Consider the following 26,931-nt stretch of genomic DNA (forward strand, 5'->3'; position numbering starts at 1 on the left):
GGTGGCAAACGCTGGCGAAAAGTCACTAGCGTTAGCCACTTCCGCCTTTAGTGAATCTGCCGCATGGGCACAATGAGACACCAAAAAATGTTATGTGTCTACTGATAGATCTGTGAATCTGAAAATGCTCCCAGTAGTTTCCCATTTTCTTTTCTGCTGATTCACAGCACATGCTTTGGGCTGCTCTATATACAGTATATGTCGTCTCTATATAGAATATAAAAGTCACAATACAAGATTCTCATTACATGGCAGCACAGAAACCAGTGCAATTAGCATCAGAATTTAGAATCAACCCTGTAGCATCAGATTCTACGACGTGAACCATAAGCTTAGATTCTCTGCAGCTTCCCAGAGCTCACTGAGCATGTGCAGAGCCACTGACACATCTAACAAAATCCAAGACGGTGACCAACTTTGAAGTCCTGAATAATTACTGTTATATTGGTTTTAAAACGTTGGTGCCGCAAATTCAGTGTATAAAAAAATAATTTTCTACCCATATTTGTTTATAGGGTTTAGTCCTACTTTAAGTAGTGGAGACCACAGCAGGACAGTGGTGGGAGTGGTAGACATTTTTTACCTGGAGGTAATCCAGACAGGGTGTGGGCCGGATGATGTTGGGAATAGAGCTGATGATATTATTAGATGATGTTGGGGTGGGCCAATGACATATGTGGGGATTATGATGAAGCACACAGAGATTGGCTGGATTTTCAATCGGGCAGCAGTTTCTCCAGTTTCAGACTCTGAAACTCCAGAACCAGACATTACCTATAAAAACGGATGAGGTAGGACTGACCATGGGGTATACTATCCAACCTTTCCTCAGCACTCCACTGGTATAAATCGGTATAAATGCCTTTAATGGAAAAACTGACTGCTCTAGTGCAACAAAACATGTTTGAGATACATAGGGGCCAAACAGGAACAGTTGGGACTTGCTGGGGAATTCATTCACTCAGGATTGTGAAAGTGGCTCTTTCATTTTGCTATGGCCCATATGACAGACTATGTAATCCATTTTTAGCAACATTTTATGATAAACGCAATATAAATCTTTCCAATTATAATAATTTTGTAGGATACCCCCCAAGCACTTTCATATTTTTTTAGTTATCTTTTGGTAAATTGCTCATAAATTGTGGCCCAAATTTTACGTGGCGTCACTTCCAGTTCAGGCTTAATAATGATATCAGTGTCTGATTCCTATGTACAGAACTCCATAAGGAAACTAATGGCAGGTATAGGCTTCCAGCAGTTCCAGGGCTCCTTTGTTTCAGTGCATGCACTTTGCAAGAGATGTATGCACAATGGAGCACAATGGAGCACAATGGAGCACACATGGGTGCATGGACCTTTCCAAATAGCATGTTCAGTTGTGCACCCTTTTAAGTATTTTGCACTTGTGTAGGCAAACAAGATGTTATGGATTTTAAAAGTTCAGCAAGTGGAAAGGAAAGTAGAAGCCCAAGAGCTGCAATGTGCTCCCATGAATCAGTATCCATAGCATTGGCTGCTTCACAATCACAAGTCACAGATAAATGAGCGTAAACAGATGTCTCCTGTAAGTAAATATCCCTGACAGTGAGCAGAGAGCTTTCTCCCCAGATAAAACAGTGCAGCTTCATAAATTGGTTGGATCTGGTGCCTCGTCTTTGTTACAAATAGAAACCCCGACACAGAGGAGCCCGAGGAGGCGTTTGTGCAGCCAACAAGCATGAAGTATGGGAAGCTATTGCCGATAAATGTATTTGTCATGGGGCTGATTGTGTTACACTTGCGCGTCTTCGCTTTGGAAGTAGAGAACAGCTCAGCTGAGGATGCTTGTTCCACTCATACGATTCTGCCGGGACCTAAAGGTGGGGAGCTTATATTTCATCCTGATTAAATATTATAAGTGCCTTATGTTAGAAAAGACCAGGGGCTGGATATTTGATTTTGCATTTTTAGAAAACGTGAGCCTTATTTACTAGCAAAGCACAAACATTAATGAACCCAATGCACTATTTTTGTATTCAGTCACATGAAACCCACAGTTGCATTAAACAGTTTGAGCAAAGTCCTTCCCCCCAAAAATGTTGTCACCTGCAGTTGTCCAGTGATCTAAACTCACATGACATTAAGGGTTTCAATTTGGTTTAACAAAATGCTCAGTCTTTCCCTCAATTCAAAATCCTGCAAAAATTGTGGAGGGCAGAAATGTTGTACATTATGTTTTGTGCTACTTTAGCAGTAAAGATCTGGGTCTCCAAAGATGCCCCAGTAGCTCTCCATCTTCTTTTCTGCTGATTCACTGCACATGCTCTGTGCTGCTGTCACTTACTGAGCTTAGGGACCCACTCACACTATACAGTACACATAGAATAGAAATGTCACAATATAAGGCTGATTAGTAATTAATACACATAATTACTACATGGCAGCACAGAAACCGAAAGTCGGGCAGATGCCGATAGAGCAGGTTAAAAAATCCCGTTGGATAGCGGCTGCATCTTTTCGTTGATGCAGTCCCACAATCCGACCGCCCATTTGGCCTCCATTCTGATGGCCCAACGATCCGATCAGCCCGATATTGCCCACCTCAATGTGGGCATATCGGGGAGAGATCCACTCATTTGCGACATCGCGAGTGGATCTCCCTGTGTATGGTCACCTTTAAAGGCAGTTTGTTCGTCAGGTGTGGGATGAAACCATGCTGATACTGATACTGGCAGGGGGCTCTAACTAAAACAGTTACAACAGTACAACAGTCTGATGGCAGCTAGCAGGGCAGAGCCAGTGGAACTAGGCATACAATGTAAATCCAAGAGTTTTGTTGCCCATATTATTTCCAGCTTGGTGGGCAGGTGGCAAAACAATTACATTTGCCTCTTATCCATCAGTGCAGTCATTCTGGGAGGAAAGTCTGATCTACCAGTGTCTCCCATTAGTACATGGTTGGCCATTTAGATCTACGATTGGGGGCATGGCCACAATGCTGTAGATAGGGCCATATTTTCTATAGGCTGTAAGGGGCACGTGCCTAGAATACACCTTTGGGGGTGACACTTGGCTGCCTATGTGGAAAATAGAATGCTTTCAACAAGGTTCTCCCCAGCCTGCTACTGGCTATTTGTGCCTAAATCCAACAGAGCCAAGGGGACATGTGCACAGATGAATGTACTGATCATTGAGGGCATGGGGCAGAGAAAGAGAGAGAGGTCCAGTGCCAAGGGCAGGGCCAGACCTAAATAAACCCTGACTGTGAGGGGCCCAGCAAATTTTAGGCACCGGCAGGACCAGGCAATAATATCTTTTTCTTATTGTTTCTAAATACAGCAATATTGGGCATTTTACTCCTAGTTAAGCTAGGCAATATCTAGGTTCTGGGGATTAATGACTCACTGAATCATACAGGGCCAAAGCATTTAGTTGTATAGGGGCCTGCCCATTTAGCTGTATGCCGGCCAAAAGTTTCAGAAGGCAGCCTTGGGGGAAACTGTCCGACCTAGAAGTGAGAGAGACGCACCTCCTTGCCTCCTTTGCTTATTTGACTGAAGCAGATCAGATCCGTTTGGCCCGTCCAGTTCTGCATCAAATATAGAAAGATGTATCAGGAAAACATTTTTAAATTGTAGCATAGACACAACCTACCATCTATCCCACACTTCCTCCAGCGTGTGTGTGATTGTGTTTCCCACATCCTGAGAACTGCTCCAATTGTCAGCCCATGTTCCCATCTTTGTGCCCTCTTCATTTCTTTCATGTCAGAAAGCCTATAATTTATTGAATTTGTTTTGGACGCCCAGACCAGCGAATGCCCATTAACTCTACAGCTATTTCCCGTAATGTCCCTATCGTAGGAATATTTCTAACAGGCATCAGACAATGGCATCTCTGCCCTGCTATCCATAACAGTCTGTGCTGCCATAGGAAACCTGATTGTTAGTACAGGTATGGGACCTGTTATCCAGAAAGCTCTGAATTAGGGAAGGATCATCTCAAATAGACTCTATTTTATCCAACTGATCAACATTTTTTTTTAATTTCCTTTTTCTCAGTAATAATAAAACAGTAGCTTGTACTTGATCCAAACTGAGATACAATTAATCCTTATTGGAAACAGAACCAGCCTATTGGGTTTATTTAATGTTTACATGATTTTCTAGTAAACTTAAGGTATGAAGATCCTAATTACAGAAAGATCTGTTTTCAGGAAAGCCCCAGGTCCCGAGCATTCTGGATAACAGATCCCATACCTGCATTACTGACACTATTCTCATTGCAGGGACTAGATACTATCATTTCTGTCTTTTATTTTGTATTTGTCCATTCATTTTAACAGGATATTTGTGCTTAGAGGTGGGCAGCATTTTATGATAAAAGCATTAACAGGATTTTATAAGAATTTCTCTGGGCTAGGCTATGTATTTACGTAGATGGGGGGGGTATATTTCCTGTATTTTTCAGCAGAAGCTGAATATATTCCATTCTGTGGTTGACTTGGTTGTGTGCCTTGCAGTAGCTTTGTACTTGGGAGCAGGCCACCCCCTGCTAATGCCATTGCTCTAATTAGGAACTGGGTTTCGCTCTGCTAAATAATGTTTATGGTTTATAATCCTGCAGGACAGATTTAATTTATTAGCTATTGATTCCACATAAAATTTTGATCCAAAGTCCCGTCGCCCGGCTGTTACTGGCACACGGATGTAATCAAAGCCATTGAATTAATAGCTTCTGCAGATTCAATGCAACAAGATACAAATACTCGGTTTCCAAACAAAGAATACATTCATTCATGTATTCAATTTACAAATGGCTGGCCTATAGCGCCCTCGCGTGGTGCAGTAGTGGTGCAGTAGTGGTGCAGTAGAGGTATAAGCCATTCGAACTTAACGCAAATGAAGGAAAACTTAAAGTAAACCAAGTTACTCTTCACTCTCCCCCTCTCAGCATTTGTGTCTCTTTATTCTGCCTCCATGCAGGAGTTGGAAGTCTGGTTTTGATTGACAGTGAGATGCAGTATTTGTTTTAGGGGGGCCAGGAACGTAATTAAGGAGGGTTGGGCCCGAGTGCAGGCCGTGTAGCTGAGTCCCCCTCCGGATGCAGTTTTCTGTGTGCCTTTGCATCAATAGTGTTGACACGCGGCAATTTGGACGCGAACAACTATACAGATGCACGTCCAAAATTTTAATGCCGGTGTATTTTCAAGGGAATTTCGCAAATTTATGCGCCGGCGCCAGGCAAATTTATTCACCCATCACTAGTGAACTCACTTGCCGCTAATATTCAGTAGCTAGCCATCACGGTACTAACCTCCCCGTAGGTCCCCATACCTCCAAAATGTCCTGTTTTCTGTGGGACAGTTTCTATTTTTAAAGCCGGCAGTCCTGGGTTGAAATATCCAGATTTTCTCCCGCACCGACTTGAGAAAAAGATCCAAAGTTTCTGAAAGTTAATTAAAATAAGAGCATTTTTGGCAGAGAGCACAGAAAACCAAGCAGCTGCACTTACAAAAGATACTTTTGTAACAATTTAAGATAAGCAAATAAACAATTGTAACAATTTAAGATAAACAGGTCTCTTGGGAGAGCTGAGACTAGCAATTTTATATAGGCTTAACTATTTACATTAATCTTTATGTTCAACCCTTTACACTTCACCCTCCTGAAAACCAGACATGTCCTTTTGTCTGCTGATATCAATTCTTATACTACCTCTATACACAATAAATTATTACTTTAAAATCGAAATAATAAAAAAACAGAAATAATAAAAAAATTACAAACAATTGCAAATTGTCCCAGAATATCACTCTCTACATCATACTAAAAGTTAACTTATAGGTGATGATTAATGGAGTTGTTCCCGAAATGCATTAGGTGATAACTATCCGCAGTTTGCTGTAAAAAAAATTGTAACCAGAATGCCGTCCATTTGCTCTTTTTTAATTAAAGGGGAACAGCCCCTTTAAAATGAAAATAAAACAATTCATAAAAGACACAAGAAAGCAAAACAGCTGTATCAACCAGTATTCTGATGAAAATCTCTGAATTTCTTTTATTCTCAAATTCTCATTTCCTTTTGCCCCCCCGGTGAAGCCCTTTCCCCAACATGATCTGATAAAGGAATAATCCCATTAGGGAAATGCATCATAATAAAGTATGAACTGGCCTGAAGGCTTGACACAAATGGGAAGGTTTTCTAATTGCCTTCATTACAGCAGCAAAGATTTATCACTGATTGGCACGTGGTTATTGTCAGATTTATCTTTTAGCCACAACTATGAATGAGAACATTGACATTTGCAAGAGACATTTTGTGAATGAGCTAAAAGCAGTGCTGGGAAATGTAGGAGTGGTACATTGATTGTACAAAAGTGCTCACTACCAGGAAACTATGGAGAAAATCCCCAAAATTAGGGAAACCTGAAATAAAGAAAGGAAATTGACAAAATAAATCAACACTAAATTGCCCGCTGCAACTTCTGTACAAAGCACAAGTATGGAAGCAAACTGCCATCCATTTTTGTAGATCATGCACACGTTGCAGTGAGCAATCGAGGGTTAAAGGAGAACTACAGCTTAACTAAAGAGGTACTAGAAATGTTGTACATGATGTTTTGTGCTTCTGTACCAGCCCAAGGCAACCACAGCCCTTTAGCAGTAAAGATCTGTGTCTCCAAAGATGCCCCAGTAGCTCCCCATCTTCTTTTCTGCTGATTCACTGCACATGCTCTGTGCTGCTGTCACTTACTGAGCTTAGGGACCCACTCACAATATACAGTACACATAGAATAGAAATGTCACAATATAAGGCTGATTAGTAATTAATACACATAATTACTACATGGCAGCACAGAAACCAGTGCAATTAACATCAGAATTGAATAATCAGCAAACCTGTAGCATCAGCTTATATTTCAGCCAGGGAAGCTCATTTTCTGCTGGATAATTAGTGACGAGCCCTAAGCTTAGCTTCTCAACAGCCAATCAGAGCCCACTGAGCATGTGAGTGTCACAGACACTTTCCAAGATGGTGACCCCCTGTGACAAGTTTGAAGTCCTGGATCATTGCTGCTATTGACAAGCTCAAACTTTAGCCTCGTGCAATAAGTTCACTGTATAAAATACGGCATTTGCAGCCATAATCATTTTAAAGATTTAGTTCTCCTTAAAATATTGTCTGGCAACTTGTATTTAATAGAAATGCACCTGACTCAGTGTCGGACTGGAATGCCAGGGGCCCACCAGAAATCCTTAGACATTGGGCCCACTTTCCAAACTATTATTCCTCCTCTACTCACTCAACCTCTTTATTCTTCTAGTCTTTTATATCTACTTAGTCTATTCTTCCATTATTAAGCATTTTTTCCATAAAGAAATAAGGAATGACAATGAAATTGCCCACATAGTTAGAAGCAAAAGGGCCCACTGACACCTGGGAGTTTTCCTGGTATCCCGGTGGGCCAGTCCAACACTGACCAGACTTTTTTGATTCCATTCCTTCTCAGGACTAATGTGTCCCAGTCTGTCCTGTGAAATCTCTCCCAGAGGACATTCCTTCACTAGAACTCTGTATTCTATTGTTTTCTTATTAGTCCCAAAGACTTTCCATATGAAGTTGATCTCAGACTGATTTCCATTGACCCTTCATTTTCTGCAGCTGTTCTCTTTCTTATCCACGAAATAGACCAGAAAAAAAACAGTCTATGGAACTGATGCAAATGGAGCTTGAGAGCCCTCTATTGGCATACTTGGGTTATTGCCACCATTTGGTGACATCACAATCACAAAAAATCTACTGTAGTGAATGTTTCGCAAATTTGTATTTATTATTTTCTTACAGTTCTTAAAGTTAAGTTCTTAAATATTATTGGAGACTCAATGAAGCCATAAACACATTTAAGGGGCCATGCACCCAGAAAATTCTCAATATACATTTAAAACACAATTTCATGTGTTAGTGGCCCCTCATGCTGCTAAACATTTGGCCTATTTCATGGCCATTCCCTATTCTATGAGAACAATGAGGCTAAATAGAGTAAATAATAGATTATAGTATGTAAAGAGACCAAGAAAATAGAGTGAGGAGAGGAAGGATAAGAGTACTGAGATAATAGAACTGAGAGTGGCCCCCTAGTCTAAGATTTTTTGGTGGGTCCCTAGTCTAAGGTCTTTTGGTGGGCCCCTATTGTAAGGTTTTTGGTGGGCCCCTAGTCTTAGGTTTTTTGGTGGGCCCGTATTGTAAGGTTTTTTGGTGGGCCCCTAGTGTAAGGTTCTTTGGTGGGCCCCAAGTGTAAGGTTTTTGGTGGGCCCCTATTGTAAGGTTTTTTGGTGGGCCCCTAGTGTAAGGTTTTTTGGTGAGCCCCTATTGTAAGGTTTTTTGGTGGGCCCCTAGTTTAAGGTTTTTGGGTGGGCCCCTAGTCTAAAGTTTTTTGGTGGGCCCCTAGTGTAAGGTTTTTGGGTGGGCCCCTAGTCTAAGGTTTTTTGGAGGGCCCCTAGTGTAAGGTTTTTTGGTGGGCCCCTAGTGTAAGGTTTTTGGGTGGGCCCCTAGTCTAAGTTTTTTTGGTGGGCCCCTATTGTAAGATGTTTTGGTGGACCCCTAGTGTAAGGTTCTAGGTGGGCCCCTGGTCTGAGGATTTTTGGTGGGCCCCTAGTCTAAGGTTTTTTGGTGGGCCCCTAGTTTAAAGTTTTTGGATGGACCCCTGGTCTAAGGTTTTTGGGTGGGCCCGTGGTGTCCCTGTCCGACACTGGGTCTATTGTACTGTAGTCCCCCCCCTCTCCGAGCCTTTTCCTACTTTAAATATTGCAGCACACTGTGGGGTCATTTATAAAGTTTGCGCAGGGCATATTTAAGAAGGTTGTACTACCCATGTTTTTTCTTGAATGCTAAAATATTGCCCATCTTTACGTTTTTTACGAATTTTCGTAAATGTCTTGCAAATGAGACGTGTGTTTGCGTGAGTGCGGCCACTGCGTGAAGCTGTGAAAATAGCATTGACAGCAATTTAAATTTGCAACTTTTGCCACCAAAGTACTTTATGAAAAAAAAACAGTGAAAAAAAACAACACAATAGTGTTACACATTAAATACACCACTCTTATACATCTTTATAAACACAACCATGTGCAGAGCAAATATGTTCACTGTGCGAATCATTCTGCGCTGCACAAAGTTCATAATTAGCCTCTGTGAGTTCTGGGAGGAGCAACATGAGTGGGCGGGGCTGGATTTTTTTCTAAGGAGGCCCAGAGTGACCATGTTACACCACTCCCTTCTGCAATGTCCCTTTTGACTTTTGAAGCAATGCAGCAAAAGTAAGCTCTCCAGCCAAGGCTCTATTTCCCACAATGCCTTGCAGGCTTCTTCACAAATCTATTGCAGCTACACCGTTATAATAATCAACAGCAATTACCTTTACAAATGACTTTTAAGTCATATAAAATGTAAAATGAAAAATTGCATTGTATATTCTTTATAAAGGCCTAGGTAATGGCTCTCCACATCAATCTACTAAGCACAAAAAAATATATATATATATATATATATATATATATATATATATATATATATATATATATCTATATCATACCTCCCAACTGTCCCTCTTTTGACAGCTCAACCAGCAGGCCCTCGTTTGTACTGGAAAGTCCAGAAAAAGAAACAAAGTTTCTAACTTAATTGGTTTTGGCAGAGAGCACAGAACAGTCACAACAGAAGATAAGATACATTTGTAACAATTCAAATGTATCTTGATAAGCAAATCAGTAATTGTAACAATATAAGATAACAGGTCCCTTGGGAAAAGTTAGACTGCTTAAAGGGCAATTCACCTTCATTAGCAAAACTGTAATAACTGGAAAAAAACACAGAAATCTGTTCAAACTTTCATAACCTGCCAAATTTTGTAAAACGAACATGGTAATTAGGGGGCGTGGCCACAAAAAAAATTATTTCCAAAATGCTGGGAGGTATGCTATATAGTGAAAGTACCCCCTATTGTAAAATATAAGGATATTGTAAGTTACCGAGGAGTTCATGGAGACTTCAAATTATATTCTCATATTTTACAACAGGGGGTAGTTTATTTATTATAATACACAAGTTTCAATGAGTCATGTGACAGAAATTACATCCCTAAGCTCTGATTATAACCGATGACATCACTAAGCACCGTTTATAAGGATATAATTTACAGGATATTAGTGGCTCTTGTGTATATATATATATATAAATATTGGAATAGGTCAAGCACTCCCATGCTATACTAAATAGATGGTCAGGTGCTATCTTTTGCCATTTTATGCAGAAATCTATATAAAACATAGATGAACACTGGGACTTAAAAATCATCACTTTTATTATATCAAGTTAAAAAAGAACAGGCCAACGTTTCGGTCCCCTTCTAGGACCTTTATGATCATGTCTTGATAAAGGTCCTAGTAGGGGACCGAAACGTTGGCCTGTTCTTTTTTAACTTGATATAATAAAATTGATGATGTTTAAGTCCCAGTGTGCATCTATGTTTTATATGGATTTCTATATATATATATATATATATATATATATATATATATATATATATATATATAAGTAAAGCTGAAAAACGGCGGTTTGATTCCTGACAAAGGTCCCTGTGAGGGACCGAAACGTTGAGCAAAATAAAGCTTTGGAAGATTGATTCAGCAAGTCCTGTGGGTGCTGTTCTTCTGCATTGCTTGTGTTGTTTCTTATCTGAGGCACCCAAATGAAACAACTGTCTATGGTGGGCACCTAATGTCTCTCTCTCTATACTGTATATACACTTCACAATGGAAAAGGAGAGGGATGGGTTGCATGACACTGTGAGCCTAAGGGGTGGGGAACTGGCCCTAAAGAGATTAGGAGCACTGAGATTATCATGGGTTCCTTTCAATCTGCAGAATCGGGTATGTATGTGGGAAAAAGAAATGTATATGCATTTATATGTATTTCTGTGTAAGTGTTTTCTTTTCTACATAAGCCCAACTGAGCGAACTCATGTCAACGAAATAAAAGACAATTATATTATTTACCCTTTAAACTGACTTTGTGAGAAATCTACAAAAGCTTTTCAACAGGAAAAACAATCCCTAAAGCTTTAAATAAGTGGATACAGAGATAATAATAGTCATTCGTTCCCCGTGCTTTCCTTTCAAAGGCAAAACCATATGAGCTTATAAATAATTCTAGAGAAAACAACAGGCTATGAATAATGGGACAGGGTATGAGTAACGAACAATGTGGGAGTAAAGGGCAGGGGGTAAATATGGGGAGGCAGAATCACACGTTTTTACCGACAGTCTGGAAAGTCTTAACCAGTTAGTGTATTGTATCAAAGCTGAGACTTGGGTCAGTTCTTCAGAATGTGTGCAACTGCTCTGAGCTGTCCAACTCCATTCTGACCTACTGGGTTTGCCCTGTGTCCACCTGGACTTTCTTGCTGTGAGGGAAGCAGTGATGATACAGTACAAGAGGTACTGGCGGATTTGGTAATCTTTGCTCTTCTTTGTGGTTCCCTATAATCCAAAATGGTACAGTCCTTACAAATAAACTTCATCAACTGTAATACCACTACCCACCTCCCTAAATGTCATAAAAGTGGCAGTTTATGGGCCCAACTTTAATATCACCCATAACAATTTATGTCCAGACATGGCTCTGATCTCATGTGCCTACAATGCCAGTGCCATTCCTCACTTCCATTCTTCCATTATCTGAAAGACCTATTTACTTGGGGGTGCCAAATGTTTTGCTCCCTGGGCCTATGCTCCTAACTGCACTGGCCCGGAGTTCTTCCAGCGAGCACCACAAAGCGAAACGCTTCCTGCTTCTTCTTTCTTCACTCGGATGCACAGTAAAGCAAAAAGCCGAGCTTTAACGAAGACATCAGCTATTTCGTTCTACTGCGCATGCGTCTGCCCTGGGAAATTTGAAGAAGGAAGAGGATCGCTCCATAATGCTTGCTGGAAAAACCCCCGGGCCGGTGCAGCTTTCTCCTGATAGGAGCATAGGCCTGGGGTTTTAGGTAAGTATATAAATCACTTGGGGGTGCCTAACTTTTGGCATCCCCAAGTAAATAGGCCTTTCTCCAATATACTATCTCCAATATACTTTAATTAAAAAATGTGTACAGTTTTTATAAGAAACCTGACTGTATTCAGTGAAATTCTCCCTTCATTTACTGCTGTGAATAGGAATTGTCAGACGGTCCCTAACTGCTGAGCAGGGAAACAATCATACTTATGAACAGCAGGGGGAGCCCCCACCTTACTTCCCAGCCATGCAGAACTCAAGCAGCTTTGTTTATGACAATCCCTAAGCAGCCCAGACCACACTGAGCATGTGCACAGTCTTAGTCTTGCAAAGATGTTTAACAATGTTACAAGATGGTGACCCCCTGTAGCCAACTTTGAAAGCATAAATCATTTGTTTGATTAGGCTTGTGGTGCAGTAAGTTCATGTTTATATTTAGTATAAAAATACAGCATTTCTAGCCTTATTCTATTTTAGACTTTACATGCCCTTTAATAATAGAAAACTTAATTATAAACAACTTTGCAATACCTTCATTATTATTCACAATTTTTTACGTTTTTTACATTATTAGCAATGTATTGCTACTGAAAAGAGTGTTTGTCTGTCTCTTTCTGTTCTGTGCCCTGGTGGCTCAGACTGTTGAAACCATATCAGACAAGGCAGCTAATTAACAGAACTGTCTATGCTGCTGGGGAACTAAGACTGTAGCAATATTATTTATTTAAACAAATGCTGGTTTCAATGGCAATTGTTTTTACAAATAACTAGCACTGAAAATTTTTGATGAAATCAAACTGGAAAGTTGCTTGGAATTATGCAAATTTTTATTTTGGGCTTGACTTGCCCTTTAATCCAAGTTAACAATGAGATAGGGGGGAGTGCATGCCAGCTTTGGCAGAAAAACAAGCCATGTATTTAGCAGCTGAAGGATCTCACGGCATTCTGTAAATAGGAATATTGGGGAGTTTTCCATTTTTTGCTTCTGGGCCCATGTGTTTTTATTTTAGTATTATTAGATTTGCACGGTAAGGTCTGATATCACATTGTAAATACACATTTCTTAACAATAAATGAATAGGAAATAATGAGGTTAAATACATTTACACAATGGGAGTTTCCCGCATTATTAAACATTTTCTGTATTTTAAATTGTCCCCATGAAAATTATGTAAGATTATATTTTGTCAATAAAAATAATTGTCCTGATTTGTAAAAGTGTCAACACTGGAATTTCAATTTCCCTGTTTAAATTCTTATAATCCTTATATGCTCCATGCCCCTATAACTATTTACATAATACAAATAAATTCTTTATTTAATTTTATCCCTTTACAAGTAGCGATGGGCGAATTTTTTCACCTTGTTTCGCCGCAAAAACGACACCCATAGACTTGTAAGGCGTTGTGCGTCAAAAAAAGAAAAACGTGCGTTAAAATTTTTTCCGCTGCGCGTCAAAATTTTTTGGACGCCCATAGACTTTAATGGGCGTTGGCAATATTTTGCAGGTGGCGAATTCGGGTCAAATTCGCCCATTGCAACCCTAGGCCAGACTTTTGGGAAGGTTACATAGTTAAATCGGGTTGGAAAAAGACAAAGTCCATCAAGTTCAACCCCTCCAAATGAAACCCAGCCCCATACACACACCCCTCCATACTTTCATATAAATAAAAGTAAATAAAGGTTGGTTGTGTAAGGGCTAGTTAGTGGATAGTAGTGACTAGTGAGTTCCCTTAGTAGTGAAAGATAGAGAGGGCTAGTGATCATGGACAGCCTGTTGTCCCAACAAGGAGTATTAGTTTGGGTTAGGAGATCAGGGGTTATAGTCCCTTAGGCGAAACGAGGGAGCCCCTCGGAAATCTAACCACACTTCTGTTGGTGTATCTTATAGGACAATGGCCCTGGAGGCATTAGAGGGGGTAACGCTGTGGTGAATGTGAGTAACTGATATTGTATGAGGAATACTCTTGTGGACAACCAGAGCCCCAGGCTACATTATAAATGAAGCCCTGCAAAAGGCTGTGACATCAATAAAACTGTTTGAGTTCATCACGATCACTGTGGAGATTCTCCTTCTGCGGCAAAGGTCTTGTACTGGTAAACATCTATGGCCCTCTTACATGTTAATACCTTTGTCTTGGTTTTAGGGGATGTTGGAGAAGATGGAGAAACGGGGGTCTTGGGAAAGCTGGGAAAAGATGGACCCAAGGGCCAGAGAGGTAATTCTTATATGTTATCTACAAGCACTAGGTGGCGCTAGCTGTCAGTAAGTATTGCAGGAATGGAGAGGGGCAGAAGCAGGTCTCTCAAAAGTGGGATGAGAGCAGTATAATCAATAATATACTAATTGACTGCAATTTAATTTAAATGCAATCAGTGCAGCCCTGCAACATGCATTTATTAGATGTCCCTGAGTTTTGACTCTACATCAAAGGAAAGGTTAACCTTGAAAACGAATGAATGTAAAATGTTTATATTGCTCTTCTTAGCACTTTTTCCAATTACATTCCTTATTTTTGAAATGTGTAACAACAGCGCCACCTGCTGGTCAGTTCTTTAGACAACGACAACATCGGTGAAAACCAAAATCAGAAGGAAAATGGGAGAAATCTTCTGATGTTGCTCAGGGAAGAGATCAGAAACCTCTTTTTTCAATTTTAGCAATTTTAGTATATTAATTAGCAAAGATTTTATTTCCTTTTACATAAACAGTACGTCGTACTGCACACACTCAAAACTGGCCCCACGTCCTATACAGCCAGTCTCCTACTTTTAACCAATATATAAAGTTCCAAAAACAGCCAGCAGGTGGCAGTTTGGAATAGACTATAAAAGACTGGCGCTACAATAGGCAAAATAACAATCATTCTTTTGTAATGGTGAAACTGCGCATAACAAATAGACTTCCCAGTGGGAATCCCATCGCCCCTTGCCCCCACCCCAAAATAGAAGTAATAAAAAGAAACAGAGTATAAAAATTAGTTACAAATGTTTCTTTTTTGGTATAACAGTGCCAGACGCGTATGTTTTTTCATGTAACTGACCTATTATGTCAGAAAAAACTTTGTATTTGTACTTTTATATTTCAAACAGGCAATGAAGGAATAATAGGAGATTCCGGTGACCAGGGCCTCATTGGCAAAATTGGTCCAATTGGCAGCAAAGGTAGGTTGTTTTTTCATGAAATAAAAAATATTTTACACCAGGGAGATACAGAAATAAGCAGCTCATTTCATTCCATTTTAATTCTGTATAGTTTTGCATTTAGATCCTTATTAGACCTGGGAGCAATGTACATATTTATACCGGGTGTATGTGGCTATCCTTGAAAATAATTTGTGTGTGTATATATATATATATATATATAGGTATGGGACCTGTTATCTGGAAACCTGTTTTCTAGAACATTCTAAAATAACAAAAGGCTGTCTCCCATAGACTCCATTTTATCCAAATAATCCAAAAAAAATTTTTAATAAAAAAAAGCCACCCCCATAGCATTCACTTACCGAGCACTTGTGCTGAAGGATTGTTGCTGTCTCATTGAGTGCCAGCTCTCTGCACCAGTGCTTGGTGCAGTGCCAGGGGCTGCTGCCCTTGCTATTTTTTTGCACCTTGCACACTGTGTCCTGCATTGTAAATAACAACTACTGACTACTCTGACTGCACAGTTGCTCTCCAAAAACTCGAAGAATCTGGCATTTTGGGCTGACAGTTTTACATACAGTACCTTAATTGGTCCCATTGACTCCAATCAGTTACGTCAGGCCTGGGACAGTGTAGAATAATGGTGTCATTTTAGGCGTAAGTCTGAAATACAATATTTTAGACCCACTTTTTACAGGAATACAATATAATACACAGCTGCAATAACGTGCCCCCCATTCCACTCTTGTTATAAGCATGGGGAGTTGTTTCACAGAGAACTACACTCACTTCCGCTGCCTTCACTACTGCCAGCTGATAACCTGATAAACCAGAAATGAATAGAAAATATGTTGAGTACGTCACCTATGAACCAGCTGTCATTTCCTTATAAAGGGGGGTTAGAGCTCAGTAGCCAATGGGAATGAACCCAGGTTAGAGGAAGAGTTCAGTGTAAAAATAAAAACTGGGTAAATAGATAGGCTGTGCAAAATAAAAAATGTTTCTAATATAGTTAGTTAGCCAAAAATGTAATGTATAAAGGCTGGAGTGACTGGATGTGTAACATAATAGCCAGAACACTACTTCCTGCTTTTCAGCTCTCTAACTCTGAGTTAGTCAGCGACTTTAAGGGAGCCCACATGGGACATAACTGTTCAGTGAGTTTGCAATTGATTCTCAGCTCAGATTCAAAAGCAACAGTTATGGCCCATGTGCCCCCCCCCTCAAGTCTCTGATTGGCCACTGCCTGGTAACCAATCACTGGAAACTAAGAGAGCTGAAAAGCAAGAAGCAGTGTTCTGGCTATTATGTTACACATCCACTCACTCCAGCCTTTATACATTACATTTTTGGCTAACCAACTATATTAGAAACATTTTTTATTTTTCACAGCCTATTTCCCTAGTATTTATTTGTATACTGAACAATTCCTTGATAATTTGCCTGACACAGGAACACACACAGGAGCTTTCTTTGTACCGTGTAAAGTGTTTCGTGCATTGATCATTAATCGGTCCTGCACTCATTAATCGGTCCTGCACCCATTAATCGGTCCTGCACTCATTAATCGGTCCTGCACTCATTAATCTGTCCTGCACTCATTAATCGGTCCTGCACTCACTAATCGGTCCTGCACTCATTAATCGGTCCTTCGCTCATTAATCGGTCCTGCACAGCCCATAGATACAGAGTATAATCAATGAGCCTCTCACAGGGGCCGTGTAAACATTTACCCTTCACGGTGCTGCTGTAATTTATAACAAGGATAACAAGGCTCAAAAAATTGGTGTAATATACATTGCAGTGCAGTCCCTGTTGTTACTCAAGAGATTTTATATATATATATATATATATATATATATATATATATATATATATATATATATATATATATATACGTATATACTTATACGTATATAAGTATATACAAGTAGCTGTGCATACATAAAAATCTACATATTGTATATTGTAACACTGTCAAGGAGACTGGGGCTACAGCCATGAATGTTAAAGAGCCCCCCATCCCAGGCATGTAATAACCCCCTTTCCCCTGTGCCTTTCTTTCACTCTCTCCCCTGTCCTTCTGCTTATCATAATGTACACTGTACCTCCCAACTGTCCTGTTTTCAGTGAGACAGTCCTGCTTTTGTACTGGAAATTCCCAACTTAAATTAAACTTCAAAATCGCAAAGCCTTTATTAAGAAATAACTTACTGAAACTCTGCTTCTGGTCCTTTTCAGAAAAAGCGACAATCCATCGTGTGCTGCTCGATTTCTCCTCCCTGGCTATCTCTTATAAGGAAGGCAGGGAAGAGAAATCGAGCGCTGCACGATGAATTGCCGATTGCTTTCTGAAGAGGAGTGCAAGCAAAGTTTCGGGAAGTTATTTCTTAAAAAGACTTTGCGATTTTAAAGTTTAATTTGTCTTGATGTTTTTTTTTTCGATGTATACTGAGTTTTTTTTTTACGTTTTTTTTTATGTTACTGGTCCTTTAATTGGTTCCGGCAGAGAGCCCAGAACAGCCACCAGGTGCAAATGAGATATTTTGCAACAATTTTGAGATAAGTAATTGCAACAAAAAATAGATAAGGAGGTCCCTTGGGAAAAGTTAGACTCACAGCTTAAAGGGAAATTCACCTTCATTAAACTGTAATAACTGAAAAAAACACAGAAATATGTTCAAACTTTCATAACCTGCCAAATTTTTCAAAATTAACATGGTAATTGGGGGGGTGTGGCTACAAAAATGGACGTGGTCAAACAATTTTGCAGCTAATTTTTTTGTCCCTCTTTTTCTTTCCAAAATGTTGGGAGGTATGAGATGTATCCAATTTGTTGAGGGTGGAGGAGAGAAAATGATAGGGACAGGAGTCAGACAGAGACAGAGGAATGCAGCAGAGCCAGAGGAGAGTGCACTGATAGCCCATAACCTTGTGGTCACATGACACAGTGGTCATGCTCTGGTTCAGGGGTCAATAGTATGTAATGTTCTGCTGCAGGTCTGCTGCATTCCATCTTGTTTGTCTGCTTTGCTGTTCTCCTGTTCTTAAATAGGAGGAAGAGGTTAAAATGTGCACTTATGTAAGGGTCAGGGTCCTGCTGACGTCTGGGGTCAATGCAATGCTCATCATCTACCCTTGGGGTTTTTTGAAACAGAAAGTAAGTAGGGGTTCTTACTCAATGATGTTTTCACCTGCGTTAAGCTTTTTAGTCTTGGTCGCTTATTAACACCCTGGACATGTACAAAACTACATCTGCTTAAAAGTTTATTTTTTGTTGAAAGTGGCATAAATGATTATGTAGGCTAAGAGGGGTTCCCAAACTTTTTCATATGACTGTATAACTGACAGAAATGTTGAATGGCTATAACCCCCAAATGTAGCCAAACACAGTACTCCCATAAAAACCGTTTGGTGACCAGCAACTTGCACCAGATATATGAGCTCAAAGTGATTGGCTGGGGAGTTTCAGTACATTTTGCCAAACGTTACAGATGGGCTGGGACTCGGAGTGTTGAAATAATATGCACCACAGTAACACTGATCTCTGTTCATTTAAGGTGATAAAGGACATAAAGGCTTGCCTGGCCTTCCAGGAGGAAAAGGAAAATCAGGTGCCATTTTTTGTTTTGATTAAATTGATATCGGTCAAATCATGCAGCCGTCATTTAAAGGAGAACAAAACTTCAACGAAAATGTAGACTAGAACTGCTACACATTATATTACCAGATAGGGGTTCTAGCTTTTCTCTGAAAAATACTGGAATCATTTTACTGACCAGACCTGGAAAATACCAGCCAGCTGACAACTGTAGAAACAACCCAACCACAGTAGTGATGTGCGGCCCGACCCAATACCCACGGGAGCCGCGGGACCTGCGGGTTTGGGTCGACCTCGCACTGCTCCTCGCGGGTGGTGGGTGCGGATTGAGCTCTTCTCCTGCTCACCCCGCCCTCCACCTGCAAATGCCGGCATCCGACTTCCAGGTTCCGGTTTTATAGTCTCGTGTCTGCTCACACCGCCCCTTTTGTGACGTCATCGGTGGGGCTATAAAAGGACCCCGGAAGCGCAGGTGCGGGCGGCAGCAGGGCGGGTTAGGGTCGGGCGCGGGTCAGGAAAACCCTGACCCGCACATCACTAAACCACAGCCCTTTAGCAGTAAAGATATGTGTCTCCAAAGATGCCCCAGTAGCTCCCCATCTTCTTTTCTGCTGATTCACTGCACATGCTCTGTGCTGCTGTCACTTACTGAGCTTAGGAGTTGACAGTAAACTATAGTATAGTATTCATGTATAGGATCTGTTATCTGGAAATCGCTTATCCAGAAAGCTCAGAATTACAGAAATGCTCACATAAGTCGCCCATAAGCCAAATTGGATATGCACCCACATCTCTCATTATTGATGAAGAATAATTAGTGGCTTTATTTTCAACAGAAACTGATAGGAATGTCTAAATAAAATGAGTGGGAATATCATATATCTATAATTTTTTCCAGAGTGCTGCTAGCCATGAGGCAAGCTGAGAAACTCGGCTCAGGCAGCAACAGCCCACAAGTTACAAGAGCAGCAAAAAAACCCTCCTGCTAAGGGGCAGATTTAGTAAGGGTCGAATAGTAAATTCAATTCTCACACATTTGAATTTAAACCCCCCAATTCGAATGTAAATTCGAATGTGAGATTTATCACACCTCGACCACTTTGAATATTTGCCACCTAAAACCTGCCAAATTCCTTTACAAGTCAATGGCAGAGATCCGTTGACCCATTTGAAGATGTTAATTGGCTTCCTGACATTTGAGGATTTTTTGGAGGAAAATTTTATTTGAATTTCAAAATAACCTACCAGTCGAGCTGTGAGTACATTCGAACTTATTAGAGTAAAAAAAAATTTACATACATTCGAAATTCCATAAGCCCCAAAATTCCATTTTTAGGGGCAGATTTATCATATTTCGAAATTGTAAATATAATTTTACTCTAATAAATTCTAATGTAATCACCGCTCGAATGTGAATTATGAAAAATGTGAACGTCTAAAATGCGAAAATGGGAACTACCTGAAAATGTGTTTCATAATTGAATCCAATACGAACAAACTCAAACTGAATTTTCCTCGAAAACTCGAATGACAGGAAGACTATTAACATTTTCAAATGGGTCAATTCTGTAAATGAATTCGGGAGGTTTTAGGTGGCGAATATTCGAATTAGAACTTCTTTCCCTGGTTGAGGTGTGATAAATCTCACATTCAAGTTGGTGCTTTTAAATTCGAATTTGTGAGTTTTGAAAAGTTGAATTTACCATTCTAACCTTACAGGAGAAACAAACCCTTAATAAAAAAAACCCTACCCACCTACCTTACATAGACCCCCTACCCTCCTCCCCCCAGCCTAGCTTTTACCCCGGGAAAATGCCCATAACTCTTTATTACCCCTCGGTGCAGATTCACGGCAGCCATCTTCTTCTCTTCGGTAATCTTCAGAATGAGAGCGGTGAAGAGGCGCATGCGCAGTTGGAGCAATTTTCTGTTTCGAGACAACTGCGCTTGCGCCGAAACTCACGAAAATTGAGACAGCGCCGGTCTCATTCCGAAGATTATCAAAGCGGCTGAAGATGGTGACTGAGAACTCCGCTGGACAGAATCTGCATGGAGGGGTTAAGTAAAAGTTAGGGAGGGGGGTCTATGAAGGGTAGAGGTTTATTAAGGGTTTGTTTCTCCTTTAATAAATCTGCCCCTTAAAATTGGTATTTGGCTCAGCTAATGTGGAAAGCACAATTACGAGGCCCACTCTAGCATGGAAAAGTCCATATTGTCCAAATATAGTGTGCTTAATAATCTTCAGTATTCTGAAAGTGCTGTAAAACAACATATAAATACGTTTAAATATAATAAACTATTTAAGAATATTTAACATACAATAAAAACTTTAAAACTCAGAATCTTGACAGGATGCTTTCAATTACTTGTCTAGCGAATACTAGTAAACTGATACTTTCCTTGCTAGCAATTACATTGTGGTCTATTTGCTTTCAAAAGTATCTAAAATGCACTACAACATAGTATTCAAAATATCACTAACTTACTATGGATCAAATCGTTACATTTATTCAGCTGACACAAATTTGCACTGGTATTAACTCTTATTGCACTGGTATTAACTCTTACCACAGAACTTTACTCATCTATGTTGATGAAATTTCAAGGCCTGCAAAATCAAAGAAGAAGAAGAAGGAAAGGCATGAAAGGGTTATAAAAATGGTTTCAGACTCCAACTATCATTTAGTCCATTCGGGGTTAATGTATTCAGCCTTCTAATCCACTTCCCTTCTGCTTGAAGTAATTTCTTATTGTCTTGTATTGTCTTTTATTGTATGTTAAATATTCTTAAATAGATTATTATATTTAAACGTATTTATATGTTGTTTTACAGCACTTTCAGAATACTGAAGATTATTAAGCACACTATATTTGGACAATATGGACTTTTCATTCACTTGATGTTGAATATGGTTTCAATGGTTAAATGTCGTTTTATACTATTAACTTATGACACGCCTGAGGGCTAATTAGTCCCTTTATGGGAGGGCTTATACAGTATAAGCCTGATTTGTTCTGTATAAGTTACACTTGATAAAGGATCAACATGGATCCGAAACATGTCGTGTAGTAGCCTGAATAAACACAATCACAGCATAAATTGCTATTTATGAGTGCTCTCCTCATTCTTGGAAATCTTTAAGTATATATCGGGATAGCGGTGTACCCGTGGAGGATTGGATGCATTCGACTATACAGCTGAGGCAGTGCGGGGAACGTTCCTAGTAATACAACTGGTCTCCTTCTCATTTATTTTAACAGGCAGCTACTGTGATTGTGGGAGATACCGCAAAGTTGTGGGGCAGTTAGATGTTAATGTTGCACACCTGAAATCATCTTTAAAATTTGTGAAAAATGGTAAGTGTTTTTTATTACTGCTTCCTTCACCCTCTCCGATGGGCCATGTCCCACTCTGGTGTCTTTCCATTAGACTCTGCTCTCCCCCTCCGGGCAAATTGCATAAACAGCGTCACCCAACAAAAAGGCACTGACAATATACAAAGGGGTCCTGTAACTAAAGGGAAAGCATGAGCTCAATGAACAGAAGTGGCTGAAAATACTTTTTGCTTTTTGTTTTAATCACAAAAAAAAATTATGTTTTTGTTATTTCTTGAGCTAAAATGGGAAAAGATGGTATAGTTCTTGCAAGGTAGACAATTAAAGGAGAACTCAACCGTAAAGTAAAAAAACCCTAACCCCCTCCTTCCTCCCCCCAGCCTAAGTGTAACCCCGGGTAAATGCCCCTAACGTTTTAGCTTATCCCTCTTTGCAGATTCAGGCATTGGAGTTCACGGGCGCCATCTTCTTCGCTTCAGTCTATATAGGGTAGGGGTTTTTTTAACTTTAGGGTTGAATTCTACTTTCAAGGAACAGTTCAGTATAAAATAAAAACTGGGTAAATAGAAAAGGCTGTGAAAAATAGGGATGCACCGAATCCAGGATTCGGTTCGGCCTTTTTCAGCAGGATTCGGATTCGGCAGAATCCTTGTGCCTGGCGGAACCAATCCAAACCCTAATTTGCATATGTAAATTAGGGGCAGGGAGGGAAATCACACGACTTTTCATAAAAAAAAGATTGTTTCCACTTTTTCCTTCCCTGCCACTAATTTGCATATGCAAATTAGGATTCCGATTTGGTTCGGTATTCGGTCGAATCTTTCATCAAGGATTCGGGGATTCGGCCGAATCCCAAATAGTGGATTTGGTGCATCCCTAGTGCAAAATAAAAAAAAAATTCTAATAATTAGTTAGCTAAACATTTAATGTATAAAGGCTGGAGTCACTGGATGTGTAACATAACAGAACACTACTTCCTGCTTTTCAGCTCTCTAACTCTGAGTTAGTCAGTGACTATAAGGGGGGCCACATGGGACATAACTGTTCAGTGAGTTTGCAATTGATCCTCAGCATTCAGCTCAGATTCAAAAGCAACAGATATGACCCATGTCATTGTTACCAATCAGTGGAAACCAAAAGCAGGAAGTAGTGTTCTGGCTATTATGTTACACATCCAGTCACTCCAGCCTTTATACATTACATTTTTGCCTAACTAACTATATCAGAAGCATTTTTTATTTTGCACAACCTGTTCTATTTACCCAGTTGTTATATTTATACTGAACAATTCTTTTAAATGACTGATAATCCCCCTACCTAATGGACTTCTGCTAACAAAACAGTCACAACAATGGGTGAAGAAAGGGGCTGTATCCTGGTAATCTAATTATCTACATGGCAAGGACAAAATTAGAATAAATTGATTAAAATGGTGGGCAGCAAGTATGTTCAGCCTTAAGTCAATTCATGTTGAACAAGCGAGTATACTTTCATTGGTGGAGTAACTAGATATCACTGGGCCCCACAGCAAATTATTTTTCAGGCCCCCAGAATGTTTAGAGGTTGACTTGTTTTACCAATATTTATAGAAACTGTATATGAATTAGGGCTTCATAGGGCCCTTATACCTCCCGGGTCCTCCTGCAGCCGCAGGGTCTGCTTTCTCTGTAGTTACGCCCCTGCCTTTTATTCTTGTTCAGTGGTAAGAACAGACCTGCTTGCACTTCAGCCACTGCTTGTTGTAACCCTGTCATATATCATATATCACGTACTGGACGTCAGAGATGTACACAAGACTATGCAAATATTGACATAAGCACGCCCATGGCCCACAGCATGCCTATGCCCATATGTGAAGGTTCATCACAGCAGGAATGTTTTCTGTTCCAGTTTTGAAGGCTATTTTAAGATTTCTCAGTTAGAATTCACTCATTTACTGTAATCACAATACAGCTACGACATGTTATGCATTCTAGAGCCATGCTGGAAAACAAGGGTTATTTCAGTCTGAGGCAATACCTTGGAACCTCCAAAACAGGGTTTTACACGTAACACGTTTATTCCAAATGGAGTTTTATACAGAAGTGCAGAACCAGGCCAGGGCAAGGAATAAAGAAAATGAACCCTGGACTTTGTCCTTGGTCAGTGACAGTTGGGTTCCCTTGTACTGTATAATGAATATGGATCTTTAAAGGAGAACTAAAGAAGTAGCTAGAAATGCTGTACATTAAGTTTTGAGCTTCTGTACCAGCCCAAGGCAACCACAGCCCTTTAGCAGTAAAGATCTGGGCATCCAAAGATGCCCCAGTAGCTCCCCATCTTCTTTTCTGCTGATTCACTGCACATGCTCTGTGCTGCTGTCACTTACTGAGCTTAGGGACCCACTCACAATATACAGTACACATAGAATAGAAATGTCACAATATAAGGCTGATTAGTAATTAATACAGATAATTACTACATGGCAGCACAGAAACCAGTGCAATTAGCATCAGAATTTAATAATCAACCTGTAGCATCAGCTTATATTACAGGGGAAGCTCATTTTCTGCTGGATAATTCGCCACCTTAAACCTGACGAATTTCTGTTTTAGCCTATGGGGGATGTCCTGGGATCAATTTAGAGTTGTTTGCAGCCTTCCTGAAAATTTTTAGTGGAGACAAACTCAGGGGAGACAAACTCGAATTGAATTCCAGGTGCAGGTCGATCCCATTCACCCAAGTTTAAAAAATTCTCATTTTATAATAAATTGCACTTGGTCAAATTTTGGTCGAATTTCTAGTTCATGGCAGTTTACAAATCTCAAATAAATTTGACCCTTGATGAATCTGCCCCTGAGTATGATGTAGAGAATGATATTCTGATTCAAATTGCAATTGGTTTTCATTTGTTATTATTTGTTATTTTTGAGTTATTTAGCTTTTTATTCAGCGGCTCTCCAGTTTGCAATTTCAGCCATCTCATTGCTAAGGTCCAAATTACCCGAAAACCATACATTGATTTCAATAAGAGACTGGGATATGAATAGGAGAGCCCTGAATAAAAAGATGAGTAATAAATGTGTAGCCTTACAGAGCATATATTTTTTAGATGGGGTCAGTGACCCCCATTTCAAAGCTAGAAAAAGTCAGAAGAAAAAGGCAAATAATAAAAAAGAAAACAATGTAGAAGACCAGTTAAAAAGTTGCTTAGAATTGGACATTCTATCCGCCCCTGCCCGTTTTCCCTGAACTGAAAAGGGGGCAACTCTAATTCTTATACTAAGAAAAAACAGATAACAGGACACAGAACCCCATTCATGTTTCTTTTTTTTATCTTACAAGTGATTGCTGGCATCAGGGAAACAGATGAGAAGTATTATTACATTGTTAAAGAAGAACGGAACTACAGGGATGCGCTGACCCAGTGCCGGATAAGAGGGGGTACACTGGCAATGCCCAAGGATCAAGCTACCAATGCTCTAATTGCTGATTACATTTCCAAATTGGGGCTTTTCAGAGCATTTATTGGAATAAATGACATTGAGAAAGAGAAGCAGTTTGTGTACACAGATAATACCCCACTGCAGACTTACAGCAGCTGGAAAACGGGAGAACCCAACGATGGCTCTGGGTATGAAGACTGCGTGGAAATGCTCAGCACCGGCCATTGGAACGACGTGGACTGCAGTCTGACCATCTATTTTGTCTGTGAGTTTCTGAAAAAGACAAAGTAGCCGCTGAGAAAATATATGGGCCTAATTCACTGACGTGGTAAATCGCTCCAGTGCAGATACACAAAGCAGCCAATCACTTTCAGGGCTCTTATAGACGAGCGTTTTTACCTGCGCTCCCCTGCGTTCCGCTTTCATGCGTTCAGCCGCAGGGGAGTGCAGGAGTAGACACACTGGATTCTTTTCAATGGGGCTGTACTCACACAGACGCATGTAAGCGCCGAACGCAGGTTGGGACGCAGCATGTTGCATTTTACCTGTGTTCCGCACTTACATGCGCCTGTGTGAGTACAGCCACATTGAAAAGAATCCAGTGCGTCTACTCCTGCGCTCCCCTGTGGCTGAACTCATGAAACCGGAACGCAGGGGAGCGCAGGTAAAAACGCTCGTCTGTAAGAGCCCTCGTTTCCTAATTGGTAGTCTGGTCCAGATGCAAACTCTCCAAATCCTTAGCTTGGGGGGAACATGCCAAAATGTCATGCAATGATTGTCCATGCCCTCCAACAATCCAGTAGCGTTCCTAGAGGGGGGGAGGGCCCTGGTGCGTGATGCGCAGCCGGGCCCTGCCCCCTCCGTACATCCGAATTTCAGTTTTGTGCGGCGCTGCCGGGGGGTCCTGAGGGGTGCGGGCCTTGGCAAGGCCGCATAGGCCCGGGCCTAGGGCGGCAAAAAAATAGGGGCGGCATGCCGCCCAGCCGCACTATGGGGACGCGTGCGTCCCCATTCAATTACAGCAGCTGCGCCGGCGAAAAAACGCCGGCGCGCTGGGAAGGGGAGGTGAGGTGGGCGCTAGGACCGCGCGGCCTAGGGGCGCCGCACATTGAAATCCGGCGCTGCCTGCTCCCCCGGTAGTTCCGCTACTGCAACAATCCAAATATGAGCTTAGGGAGCAGATGTAAATCAGTTTATATTGTAGCAGCCATAGAAGGTATAACAGTCTGGCACGTTGCATACAACAGGCAGATTTTAGGAATCGATAATCCTATACGTTTATCCATTTATTCCATTGCCATAAAGTGTTTTACCTAGTGAAGTACTGCCGTGTTTAAATATTAAGCACATTTTAAATATTAAAAATTATTATTATTAAACCTT

General features: G+C 40.5%; 1 protein-coding gene across 1 annotated transcript; it reads left to right on the forward strand.

Moving 5' to 3' along the window:
* The first annotated feature begins 1,537 nt into the window (after window positions 1–1,537).
* colec10.S (collectin subfamily member 10 S homeolog) lies at window positions 1,538–26,007 on the forward strand. Its single transcript, XM_018223918.2, has 6 exons — window positions 1,538–1,862; window positions 14,187–14,258; window positions 15,133–15,204; window positions 18,747–18,800; window positions 22,049–22,144; window positions 25,448–26,007. Exons 1-6 carry the CDS (start codon window positions 1,721–1,723, stop codon window positions 25,837–25,839), a joined length of 828 nt encoding a protein of 275 aa, XP_018079407.1. The 5' UTR covers window positions 1,538–1,720; the 3' UTR covers window positions 25,840–26,007.
* The last annotated feature ends 924 nt before the right edge of the window (window positions 26,008–26,931 follow it).

This window comes from Xenopus laevis, chromosome 6S, assembly GCF_017654675.1.
Source record: "Xenopus laevis strain J_2021 chromosome 6S, Xenopus_laevis_v10.1, whole genome shotgun sequence".
NCBI classification, from domain to species: domain Eukaryota; kingdom Metazoa; phylum Chordata; class Amphibia; order Anura; family Pipidae; genus Xenopus; species Xenopus laevis.